The sequence below is a fragment of the Sinocyclocheilus grahami genome, unplaced genomic scaffold (assembly GCF_001515645.1).
Source record: "Sinocyclocheilus grahami isolate Dianchi unplaced genomic scaffold, SAMN03320097.WGS_v1.1 scaffold573.1, whole genome shotgun sequence".
Lineage (NCBI taxonomy): Eukaryota > Metazoa > Chordata > Actinopteri > Cypriniformes > Cyprinidae > Sinocyclocheilus > Sinocyclocheilus grahami.
Window position 1 is genome coordinate 581,517 of NW_015505752.1, and position 13,410 is coordinate 594,926.

General features: G+C 37.2%; 1 protein-coding gene across 1 annotated transcript in view; it reads right to left on the bottom strand.

The window, feature by feature from the left end:
* pkd1b (polycystic kidney disease 1b) overlaps positions 1–8,301 on the bottom strand; it is a 30,162-nt gene extending 21,861 nt beyond the window's left edge. Inside the window, exons 1-8 of the mRNA XM_016239702.1 lie at positions 8,160–8,301; positions 7,623–7,741; positions 5,555–5,702; positions 5,197–5,462; positions 3,534–4,250; positions 3,198–3,329; positions 2,279–2,424; positions 2,033–2,169 (exon numbers count right to left, since the gene is read on the bottom strand). Of these exons, the coding sequence (XP_016095188.1) occupies positions 2,033–2,169; positions 2,279–2,424; positions 3,198–3,329; positions 3,534–4,250; positions 5,197–5,462; positions 5,555–5,702; positions 7,623–7,741; positions 8,160–8,301 (1,807 nt within the window). The remainder of the gene's footprint in view (positions 1–2,032; positions 2,170–2,278; positions 2,425–3,197; positions 3,330–3,533; positions 4,251–5,196; positions 5,463–5,554; positions 5,703–7,622; positions 7,742–8,159) is intronic.
* Between the last annotated feature and the right edge of the window lie 5,109 nt (positions 8,302–13,410).

Below are 13,410 nucleotides of genomic sequence, written 5' to 3' on the forward strand. Positions count from 1 at the left end.
GTAGCGCTTGAGATGGAATTTGAACCCCATGTATTCTCTCAACAACCTCAATGTGTGTTATGGATTCTACTCGACTGACAAGATTTTGTGCTGTGACTTTAATCTGAAACACCCCTGCTTTAGGAAACACATGCATGAATGTGGACGTCCCAGGCTTTGGAGGTGATGAAGGATTCACAGTCCAATAAAACACAACATTTTCATTAACATCAGTCTGAGCTGTTATCAGTATCTTTTTTCCAGCCTCCACAAATGGCTGACTGGTATTAACCATTAAGTATGACAGTGGTGCCTGAACCTCAATCTCTATGGACACAGAATCTGAACTTATCACATTAGATGCGGTGGCCGTTACACGAAACCGCCCAGGAAAACAGAAAACGTGTGACTGATTCTGACCTTCCTTTTTGAAGCCATCACCAAAGTCCCACTGAAAAGAAGCTATTTTACCAGGAAGCTCAGCCCAAAAGTAATAGGACTGATTCACAATCATTGCATCATGGTTACATTCATATTTTATGGATAGATTAGATAGAGGCCTTTGAACTGAAATGGTTGCTTTTGCTCTTCCATTGCTGACTTTGTTATGAACCTGCACTGAAATTTCATACAAACCCTCCTCTTGAAAAACAAAGCAATGGTGTGACTGGCCTTTAACTGGGACTGTATCACTAGAAAGATTGTTATACCACCAAAACAGATAATCTGTTACTTTGGGAAGCACAGAAACCACATAGCATATTTCCTCATTCACAGCTACAGCACTCTTGGCTGAATGCAGAGTAACATCTGTTATTTGAGTTTCAACACATATGCTGGTTTCATAATGGGCCGAACCCAACAAGCTATGAACATCTACACCTACTGTGTAAGTTCCTGAATTTAGAAAAGTATGACTGATAGCTGTATCTCCTTTAACAACAGACAGTGGTGTGCCATCTCCAAAATCCCAGTCAAATGTCAAAACTGGAACGTATCCTTTGACCAATACCTCAAAATTGATCTCTGCTTTACTCACAATGCAGTCTGTTGGGATAATTAGTAAAATTAGCAAACGATAGACTTCCACATTGACTAACCGGTGATCTTTACTCACAGAATTATAAGCAGTAACCTGAACAGTGTAATTTCCGAGAGACTTATAAATGTGAGTGGCTGAGCTTCCGGTGTGATCTTTAAGTATCGACCCATCTCCAAAGTCAAAGGTCCATTTTATATGTGTGCCTGCAGATACTCTGCCACTGATTTCAAAGGTGCAGTTCAGTTCAATGGAGCCGTTGTAATATAGCTGGAGACCTGAGACAGCCTCAACTACCTCCACTGCTGTATAGTTAGTCAAGACCGACAGGGAGTTGTTGGCATGAATGGTGACATTGTATGTGCCGGGTCTTTTATAAACATGCCTAACTTTAGTGTAATATTCCTTAACTTGATCAGAGTCATCGCCAAAATTCCATGAATAAAGCACTCCGTATGAAGAGGGCCATAGTGAGATCTCAAAGAGGATGGTGTGGTTGACTTGACATACAGTAGGAGATGATGACACCAACATTCTTGATATTGGAGTCCTTATTTTAACAGTTACAAACGATTCACTTTGGTCATATTGGTTGTAAGCCTTGATTTTCAGTGTGTAGTCACCTAAAAAAAAAAAATATAAAAATAAATAAATAATTACATACATTTAGTGTGTCATTTTTTCCCCAAGGTATTTTTTCCCACTTAAAGGTATCAGTAATTTCATGTTGTGCTGTCAGATTTAGGGTTTTGACAGCATCAAGTAAAAGCAAATAGTTTCAGTTAATGATGTATTGCAATCAGTCTTGATTAATTTATTAAATATTAATTAATTTTTAAAAATACTATTAATTTCTTTAGGGATAAAACTTTTAACGAGGACTAAAATACATATTTTTTAAATATTAGGTTAATAATTATAAATAATTATAAAACAAAAATATATCATATAAATCATTTTTATAAGTAATTATAAAGTAAATATAAATAAATAATTTGAAATTATTTATAGTACCTGGAAAAGAAAATGTATGATGGATGGAATCTTGCAGATAGACATATTTGGCACTTCGGTGAAGATAGCTGTCTTCCATCTCTAAAGGAGTGGAAACTAGGTGACTGACAGATGCTGTATTATCACCAAAATCCCATCTGGAGAGATAAATCATTTCATAATATAGCATAATAGAGCATTATACATTCAGAAGAGGTCAAACTTAATTTCATCATTTTAACTCAATTATAATTCAGAGACATTAACCTGATTGTAACGCCTATAGAGATGTCAGATTTTACTTGAATTGTGTAGCAAGTTGAGGTGTTTACAGCAATGGCCTCTGGCATGGAAATTACTTCTAGGTCAGCTAATGGGGTCATCACATCAGCTGTGAGCTTCACCTCAATTAACTGAGAGCTCACAGGGTTATTTGCCATTACCTAGAGCAGAGTAAGCAGTAAAGATCTGAAGAAATTATAAACATGAATTCATTCATAACAAAACCTGAAGCAATGATTCTCAACTGGTGGGTCATGACTTCAAAACGGGTGACAGGGTCACTGGTGGCAGGAAAACAGCAATGCTGCTAAATGCAAATAATAAAATGCAGATTTATTTATAATAGATAAATAATCATGCATAAGTAGTTTAACAAAATAAATTGTTTTATCTACTTTTAAAAGAGAAAATGCTTTACATTTATTTTTATTGTTTACATCAAAGGTTGTACATCCAAATAAACTTCCACTATTTTCACTTAAAACAAAGATAAATATGGATTGTGCCACTACCAAAAATAATTTTGTGGGATGAATTATTGGCTGCAGAGAGCATGGACCCAATGAAATTCAACATTTAGGAACCAAATAGTCTTATCTATAAAGATAAGCCTATGTTGATGTTAATAGTTTGGCACTCTTTAAAAATATTTTTTTATTTGTTAGTCACTTCAATTTGTTAGTAAATATTCAAATTATCATTCTGCAAATGCAGTTAATTGTAATATTAATAGATTTTAAAGTTTGAATTGAAAAACAAAGAATTTTGTCTTTGATCTTGACGCAAAACCAGCTCAGAACCACTGATTTAAAGGATCTTGATCACTGTATCATTGCTTTAGGCTCAGTTTCACAAAGGGGTTTAAACTTGTACTTGGAAATTTTTCTGTTATATTAACGTTTACCTTTAGCTTGTATTCTGCCGGCTTCTTAAAAACCACGCTGTAGGACTCTCCTGTTTGTGGAAACTGGACCAGGTCATCAATAACCCAAGTATACTTCACTGATGAACCTGTAACTACTGAAGCTGTAAACAACTGTAGAGAGAGAGAGAGAGAGAAACAAACAAACAAAAAAAATGAGTAAGCACGTACCTCATTTAAAGTCTAGTTATGACATTCTAGAAACCTTTTCTTCAAATACCAAGTAAATACCATTAGCACATCAAATTCGAAAAGGTTACTGGTGAACTTTTGAGGTAATATTTTTTTTCGCAATGACACACATAAGAAAATTGATACCTGTGGTATGTCCACTAGAACTCTGTTGAAGCCCTGAGGCTGGATTCTCAGCCCAGTTACAGGAATATGAGACACAACTCTCACGCTCAGAGTCTGGGAGTTCAAGCTGTTTGAAGCCATGATATTTAGCATATGTTCCCCTTGACTAGAAAGCTTCATGTATACATGAGAGAACCACATGTCAAGAGAAGCCCTAACACACCCTCCTTCAATCTCAGGCATCTCAGCAGGGCAAGAAGATACAAAAGGGACTCCGTTCTTAGACACAGGGTCTGACCAGTAACTGGTTGCGTTTCCTCCTGAAATGATCTGGATGACAATGAGGGTTGGGACATTGACAGCAACATGCATTTGGATGTCCTTGTCAAGCTTTGGATATAAAACTTGCAACCCTGTGACAGGACTCTCTGCTTTGATTGGACTGTTGCTCTGTGAGGTGCTGGGTATTGCTGAAACCCCGAAGTGTGGCATTGTGTCCTCGTAAATCACCCGGAGGTCACAGACCAGTTCATCAAGCCATTGGCCCTGTCCCGGTTGGGCAGACAGACCCCCCTCTAACCAGCCCCCCCACTCAGGCCCATGCAGGGAGAGGTAACTCTGGCGCCAGGATGAGCTGGTAGTGGCAACACAATGTAGAAATTCACTTGCTCTTCTAGTGTGCTGCAATGCCAGAATGTCATCAGGATAGACAGTGATATGTTTGTCTTGTACTATAACCTACAAAAACACAAAAATAAGTGTCTTTGATTTTAGGTCATTGTCAAACTTTCTACTATCAGTTAAATTAATAGCTGTGAAATGGGCTCTGTTCCAGAAACCTAGTGAGCTGCCTAGAAAATGAATTTGCATCCTAATTTTAGCATAATTAAGACTACTAAAATAAGTTTAAAAGTTACAAAATAAATCCAAGATGGTGGACAGGTAAAATTAAATTCCTGAAATTTAACTTTGCATTTTCATGTTTCTCTGATTTTGGTTAATTGTCACCCTGGTGCTTTAGGAATCTAATCAAACTTAATATAATAACAGACCTAACGAGTATGCCTTAAATTCTTCACTTTCCAAATGTTCAAACTCTTAAGTTTTCAACATTTCAAAGCCTAAAGCTTTTATTTTGATGGAATGCTGGTGAAACACCGTAAACTTCTGTCCACAAAAATTTTTGGAAATTATGCAAATGTGTAAATAAAGTAAACCTGGCACACACTGAGTTCCCAAATGACCTTTAAACTAATGTAAATGTAAAGATGGAGTTAACTGCTTGACTGTAAACTGAGTTGCTCTGAGATGCTGAAAACACCAGATCATGAGCTGCTTGTGTATAAATGAACGCAGTGTCACGTCACTCTTTACTCTGCAATTAGTGCTATTGTTTTTGTTTCAGTTGTCAACTTTACTGAATATGACCTTGAAGGACTTCAGTATTAATATTACTGTAATATTGTTGCAGTGCTTGTCTTGTTGCTAGGCCTATTGTTTAGTACAGTCCAATGGATTATTTTACTTTGTGGACATTTTAAGATAATATACAGGTTTAAACTGTAAAATAATTATTAGAAATTAGTTATTAATTAATTAAGAGAAATAATTAATTTACAACTTTTTCGCTGACTTATGCTAATTAGATTTCAAACAAGTCAACAAGTCAAGTGCTGCCACCTACACTGATGTGTGTGTGTTCAGTGCTTGGGGTCAGTGTCAGTGACATGTCTGCCATCAAGTGGAAGAACGGTGGCGTCGCAGGGTAGCGAGGAGGCAGAGGGAATACATGTCCCCCGTTTAAGGAGTGGTAAGGGCTGCACGGACTGGTGACGGGCAGACAGATCTCCAGCAGGTGACACCAGTACTGCCCACTGGCACAGCCACCAGTGGTGTTGCACATGGGCGTCACTGAACAGCAGCTAAAAGGGTTCAGGAGAGAACTACAACCTGAGAGAGAAGATGTTTTATAAATTGTACATCTTGACCTGATAATTTGATTACTGTTAACAATGTGTTTCTCATTAGTTTAATTTGCTCACCAGGTGGTACTAGGTGATGACTTGGGCTGCAGTACGGCCGTAAGATTTGCACTCTAGCAAAGGTCAGCTGATCACTTGGCTGCGTCACCAAATCCAAAGACAGGACTCGACCTTCATGACTGAACCAAAGACCCGGGAACAACATAATCTGTGCACAAACCAATTGGCTTTAAAAAACATACTAAACTGTTTTTTTTTTATTAAATTTTTTTGTTTAGGGGTAGGGTAAGGGTAAGGGGATAGAAAATACAGTTTGTACAGTATAAAAACAATTATGCCTATGGAGAGTCCCTGTAAACCACATATACAAACATGCGTGTGTGTGTTTTAAACATGACTTATCAACAAACATTGTTATTCAATAACATGACTTAACGTGCATTTTCGCAAATTTTCAATAAACACATATGCAGACAAATGAACAATGAGCATATTCTGCCCCTTTGTCTGAAATCATTTGTTCCCTTTTGAACAGTCTCTCCGTTACGTTGAACACTATGGGGTAAACTCCTGGTTACTCTAAATAGTGAAGCCTGGTTTGTTCACATTTTTGTAGCTGCACGAATAAATGGCGCTTCAACCTGCCAAAAGGGGAGGAGCCGGCTCTGAGTGCCATTTCGTCAGAATTTTTCTGCTTTAGTGCGAAGATTATCTCCCCGCTGGATTCTGAAGACCTAGCCCTAAAAACCTAGCCTTTATTAATCACCAAGGCAGTCTCAGGTCATGCTCCCTCAACAGGTTGGCTCGACGCCTCCTTTTATGGGCACAGGGCAAACTACTTTCACTGAGAGCAGTTCAAGTGCCGGGCAGACTAAACTAAGAGTGGACATGCTGTCCAGGGGCGATGTAGCACCAGGAGAATGTAGACTACATGCCCAGATAGTTCAGACAATCTGGACTGTCTTCAAGAGGGCAGAGTTGGACCTCTTTGCCTGAGAAGAGAACTTTCACTGCCCAGTTTACTTCTAAAAACAGCGAGATGCTCTGCCCAACGATTGGCCCAGCGCTCACTTGTATGCTTCCACCCAATTGCCCTGCTTCCTCAGGTCATCAGACGGAGGAACCAGACATGATTCCCAGAGTTGATTCAGCTGCTATCAGCAGCCCCTTGGTCGACAGGACAGACCTTCTCACTCAGGCGAGAGGCATGATTTGGCATCCCCAGCTCGAGTTGTGGAGCCTTCATATTTGGCACCTCGATGGCTGTCTGGACAGCTCCCCCCATTCCCCTCTACGGACCGGATACGTGCGCTCTCGGGCGAGATCCCAATTCGTCAGTCACTGACGTAACATCTCCGTTCCCTCCTTCAGGGAACGAGGGTTACACAAGTAACCTAGACGTTACGTTAATAACCGGAGCATTTTATAAGGGCGGCTCCTTTTCAGTGAATGCCACTGTAATTGTTTTTTAAAAACATTATACATATAAAATTGCCATTTTATAGAGAAAACTCATCAAAATTTTGGGATCAGTACATTTTTTTGGATAAGAAAGCAATTAATATTTTTATTATTAAACTGATCAAGATCAACACTGTGTTCTTTTATAATGTTTTAAAAGGTTTCTATTTCCAATAAATGCGACTACTTTGAACTTTATATTCATTAAAAAATCATGAAAAAAATACATAATGGTTTTCACAATAATATTAAACAAAAGTGTTTTCAACATTGATAGTGATACAAAATCAGCATATTAAAAGAATTTCTGAAGGATCATGTGACACTGAAGTAATGGAGTAATGGCTGCTGGAAATTGAGCTTTGCCATCACAGTAATAAATAAAATATTAAAATATATTTAAAAAATAAAATCTTTATTTTAGGATGTAATTATATTTCACAAAATACTGTCATTTTGCTTTTACTGATTTTTTTTATTATTAAATAAATGCAGCCTTGGTTAACATAACAGTTATAATCCATTAAAATCATACCAACCCTGAACTTTTGAAAGGTAGCATATCTTTAACAGTCTAATTTTTATTAGCTTAAAAACTATATTTTGTCCGAAACTTCAGATCGCTTGATTAACAATTCAGTGAGCTTATTTATTTAATTTTTTTTACCTCAACCATTTGTTGTCCTGGGTCTGGTGGAGACGGTAGCAGTTGTATCCGGGACACTATGTATATGCCAGACATTAGTGGGACACCTGCCACATAGCTCTCCAGCGATGGCAAAAACACTTAAAAAAAAAGTTAATTATGCTGCTGTCAGCTCTGATAAAGAATTTGTAATATTCTTGTATATTTGTAACTTATATTAATTGAATGCGAGCTATAAATGACTCAAATGTAAACAAATGTATGATGTGCTTTGTCACCCCCTAGCTGCTAGCACTGTAATGCTAGTATTTTATTTCCATAAATAAAGTTGTATAATGCTGAGTTCAGTGATTATAAATAATTAAACTACTTTTTCCCCCTCTTTTGTCTTGATTGTCAAAACACACCACCACAACAGTAATGAAGGTAAAGGTTAATGCTAGTGTGTTGTAATACAGGTGATTATTTGCCCACCATTTAGTCTCTATGATGATGATGATAATTTGGTTGTCATTTTCTTGTCTTATCAGTGTGGTTAAAACAGTTTTATTGGCTTACCTGAGATCTTTTTCCCACATATAACGAAATTTTCTTTATTACATTGTTCATTTATCCACTTTCCGGAGGCCAAAGCCATTGAAGTACATTCCTTCATCTCACTGTCTTCAGTATCTAAATCATAGAAAGGACCCTGTGCCATCCCATTTCTCAACCAAACCCCTGGAGCTTCTCTGGAATTTACACAAAGTAAATGCAAATACAGGATCAGCCATTACAGAAGTTTCAATGCTCTGTGTTTATACATTGCCTTTTAAATATTTATGTTGGGGAAAAAAGGCGATCTTGCCCGCAAAACCCTAAAAAATCTTGTGATCTCTTACAGTTGGAATGAATTTTGAATGAAGGTCTGTGCAATCACACTGTCCACCATAGCAAGGTCTCCTCTCTCGTCTCTCTGACAGATGCCTTTTGCTTCTAGCCATGTTGACTTAAATGTGGGCATCCAGTAGCAGCGTAAACCATCACGGTCAATTTTTGCCCCCTTTGGGCAATAATATTCTAGTGGAAAGCATGAAATATGAAAAAAACATTGTGCTCATATTAGATGCATCCACAAATAGCGAACACAAGTCACATAATGTAATGCTCAATGATTGAAAACAATTAGCAAAAATAATATCCATTACTGAGCAAGGCAGATAAAACATCTCACCACTGAAGCAGCTTGTAAAAACACAGAGAATCCAAATGAGAGGCAGGTGCACAATATTTGCCATTTTATCTGTTCCCAAGGTAGAGCATAATAAATGTTAGCAATAATGAATCAAACATAAGAGAAACTACAAGACGGTCCATTTCATGCTCAGACTGTATCTGTCCATTAAGACCCTGCTTTAACTTTTGCTTCTGCCTTTCAGTTCTCTTCACCCTGTCTCCCTCTCTCTCTCTCTCTCTCTCTGGCCTTTATCATTTTGTCTTTCTCTCTTACTTGTCCTTTTATTGCATGGTTACTTATTAGCATTGTGCATTTCAACACATAGTTTCACCCCCCCATCCCCCCCCTCTTTAACATTCACATGACTTTTGGTTCGTCTCACAGCAACAGGCTCAGAAGAGAGAGGACGGTGCCCTCATTAACATGCTGTAAAATCCCGCCTGATGAATAGGCAGTTAAAACTGCTCATCCAGGTTAAATGCGTCACCACCTCCGGTATTACACTGAATATATATATATCTATATATAAAAAAAAAGATGAAAAAGAGTGTCCTGCACGTTCTGGCATTAGTGGTACTGTTTGCTTTGGAATATAACATCTTTTGTGCAACTTTAATTAAGTTTTTGCCTAAACCCTTGCAAATATAGTTTGACCTTTGGGAACTGTTTATTATTCTTCTCCAGGACAAACCGTCATGCTCCATGCCAATTCAAATGTACAGAAAATAAGAGAGAGGAAATTCAGAAAAGAAGAAAGAGTGAGCTCTTCTCGGAAGACGCACCAGCCGTTGCTAAGCAACAGAGTAGATAGAGCAGGGGTTGACAGTCATTCTTTTCAAAGCAAAGCAGACAGACGTAACAAGGCTTTCTTGGCTGAATACTGGGTCGTAGCTTTCTGGGGTGAACAATAGAACAGCATCTAATAGTTTTCAGCAAAAAGGGCAATGAGAATCAGATTGGATTTCAGTGACCTTTCTCCAAACCTTACCGGATCTAGATTTTACATTGAGAACTGTAAACTGTATGATTCTTGGTCATGTCATTCCAAACCTCTTTGATTATCTTTCGGAACACGAAAGAAGATGCTTTGGAGAATTTTATAGAGGCTAAACATTATTTCCCACTGACTTTAGTTGAAAACATTATTTTCATTTGTGGGTGAATTATGCCTTTATCATTTTGTAACTAATTTTCTATGTTGTCTTGCATTTGATGTTTGTTACAGCTGTTTTAGCATGACTGTGGGCTCACTGGGTTGACCTGTGCATTGAAGGCGGATGTTTTGAAAAATTATCAGAGGGCTCTGTGGTGATAAATAAAATTCCATGGTGATGAATCTTTGTCCTGGTAAGCATGACAATGAAAAGAGGGAATATTGTTGTGCAAATATGACATTAACACCTTCGAACTGTTGTGATGGAAATGTTTTATGTACTGGCCTCAGAAGGGGTCAAAAGGGTATATGTTCAATAGATAGAAATGGATAGAATTGCATCTATGAATAAATAATCTATACTTACCCAAAAAGTGCTTAAAACAGTCGAACTAACAGTCATATGACAAACTAATGACCAGATCAGTATAACCAATCGCCAGTGAAAAAGTCTTGAGTGACATTGATTTTTACTCAACTACAAGGTATAAATTTACATGTATATTTCTGTTCAGGGAGTCTCTCTTGGTTGTTGTGACCAGTGGGCTCCCGGCCATGAATACATTTTTATTCCTGCAAAGAGCAACTTGGTAGTCGTGTCTGTATATGCTGCGCAGCTGAGGAATAGAAGTACTAAAGATTCTGTGCTCAGTGGACCACAGCAGAGACAGTGATAGTGTTGGAAGACTATAGACCCACTCTCGGGGTGAGGCTGTAATACTCGGAGTTAGAATTGATCCTGTGTCGGACCAGCGTACACCTGAGAAGGGCGGTGAGAATGTATAGATGCTAAAGACCTGGTGCTCATGTGTGGTTTGAGGTAGTGATATAATTTTCTTGACGGGACACTGTCATGATACTTCAGGAAGGAAAGTATTGGATTGTAGTAAATGGGTACTGTAGTATTGTATTATCTTATTGACAGCTGGAGGTTGTCTGAGTTGTACGTGGTAGAGGTCAAATTAGTTTTGTATTAAAATGTATTCATGTAAAATGTATTAAAATGTATTCATCAGCACTGTTTAGATCCAAGTAAAATAGAACCATGTTTTCTTCCTACAAATTCTGAATCAATGTCATTAGATAAAGATTCAGTGATGTAAAATTTTAATTTGTAAATCAAAATTTAAAATTATTCATGATGCATGTGATTATACTGTTTATACAAAATTTTGCTCCGACACAACATTTGCATCTCGCGTCTCCTGAAATGTAGTGTGGCATGCTGTTGTTCAGGGCTGAATAACAATTATCTGCCAGATAGATTATTACACTGAGCATTGCTCAGAATCTCTGATTAAGTTCTAAATCAATTTCCCTCCCCTTTTCATTAGTATTGAATCTCATCACCTATTTTATTCTTCTAGACGACAAAGAATTAACTTGACGGAGCTCAAACTCAAACCACACGGCAGCAACAAACAGTACATACAAGAGTTCGCAAACAATGAAGGTTCCTTGAACATTCTGTACTTCTGCATCATAAAAAGGATTTTGAACTTGAAGCTTATGAAGTGGCACCTGCTTGAGTGGTTGTCCTTGGAAAGTGTCAGCACACTCCATATTTAATCCTCTCATACTAAAGGTGAAAGAGTGGAGCTACGTGGTGCAAGAACAAATCATTTGGCACGGTTTCCTACACAGTACTGGTAAAATCCTTCTTATTTCTCCTTGGCTTCCTTCAACCTTAGGATACTCTCAGGCTTCACTTCCCCTAATCCTGCTAATGCACATGAACAACACCCTGAGCCCAAAGGGAAATGCTACAAAGATAGTCCTTGTCTGTTTTATAGAGGAGAGAGACAGTCTAAATCCTTAAAACGCTAAAGCTGTGCTGAATTTTAGGAAACATGAATGGATGAAGTCAATGAAGGAGATTAAAACACCTCAGCAACAGGACAATGTTTGCACTGTTTAATGCTCCATGAAAAGCAGACCTTAAAAGCTGCAAGCGCTTGCAACTTTATATTGATCTGCTGAAAGACTGAGCAGTCCTCTTTGTCTTTAAAATCAACTTGAATGCGAAACAGACTCTATTTATTTTAACAATCTTGTTCTTAATGTGAACAATTAATCATTGCATATATTATTTTAAGTAAAAATCTTTATTGTCTATATTTGATCAAGATGTAATAAAGTTTTCCTTCTGTTTCCTTACTTTCAAGTCCTCCCTTCCAACAATATCCTTCTAACATCCAATTTTCATGATTCAATTTGTAATGGATAAAGTCCTTTCCTACATGTTTCTCATTTAATTTCAAGAAATGTTGATGATTATGAAAGTAAAATGGAATACAAACAGCATTTAACACTGTTTCCTGTAGCTTTCCACAAATGCTGATTTTATAGAACCATAGCATTTTCATGCTGAAACGGTTCTTTGTGTTAGAGTTTAGGGTTCTTTATTCTCGCCCTTTTGTTTTTCAAATCTGTAACTGACAAAGCACCTCATTACTGATTTCTGTAGTTCAGTGATCCCTTCTAACATCCAATTTTCATGATTCAATTTGTAATGGATAAAGTCCTTTCCTACATGTTTCTCATTTAATTTCAAGAAATGTTGATGATTATGAAAGTAAAATGGAATACAAACAGCATTTAACACTGTTTCCTGTAGCTTTCCACAAATGCTGATTTTATAGAACCATAGCATTTTCATGCTGAAACGGTTCTTTGTGTTAGAGTTTAGGGTTCTTTATTCTCGCCCTTTTGTTTTTCAAATCTGTAACTGACAAAGCACCTCATTACTGATTTTCTGTAGTTCAGTGATCCAACTACACAGACTGTCAACACACACTCAACAGGTAAATGATTTCATTCTTAAAATTTAAATACAAATGTAACTTTAAAAATGTAACTGGCTTCCAAACAAACATGTTCTTATCTTTTGTTTTTAGTTTTTGGTCACATATAAGTGTGTGCAGCTCTGCTACGCTGTGGGAACTTCTCTCCTCTTCTCCACTAAGTAAAAGAGACAATAAATGTATAATTCATATTGTTAGATTTTTTTAATTATTACTTGGGTTTATGTACCCAGTCACAAAAAATATTAAAACTATCCCATGACTTTATATCACTTTTTTCTTTTAAGATTGTGAAGGGCTCACATACTGTCCATTTTTGCTTTTGGCCTTCATAAACATAATTGTTTTTACACAAACACATGGACACACTGTAACTCTAAACTCAATTGTGTATTTCAGATGTATCACACCCCACAACCTCATCATCTGCAGAGAAATATTGCTACTTAATCACACCAAAATGATGGACTTAAAGGCGTCATATTGATTGGATTGTGATTGTTTCACTGAAAGTTGGTCTTCATCACATCTATTTTTTGTTCTTCTTTTGTGTTTTACTTTATGTATTTATTCATGTTCAATGTCAATTGTCATTTATTAATGTAGTCAGCTAATAACTGCTGTTAAGAGCACTGA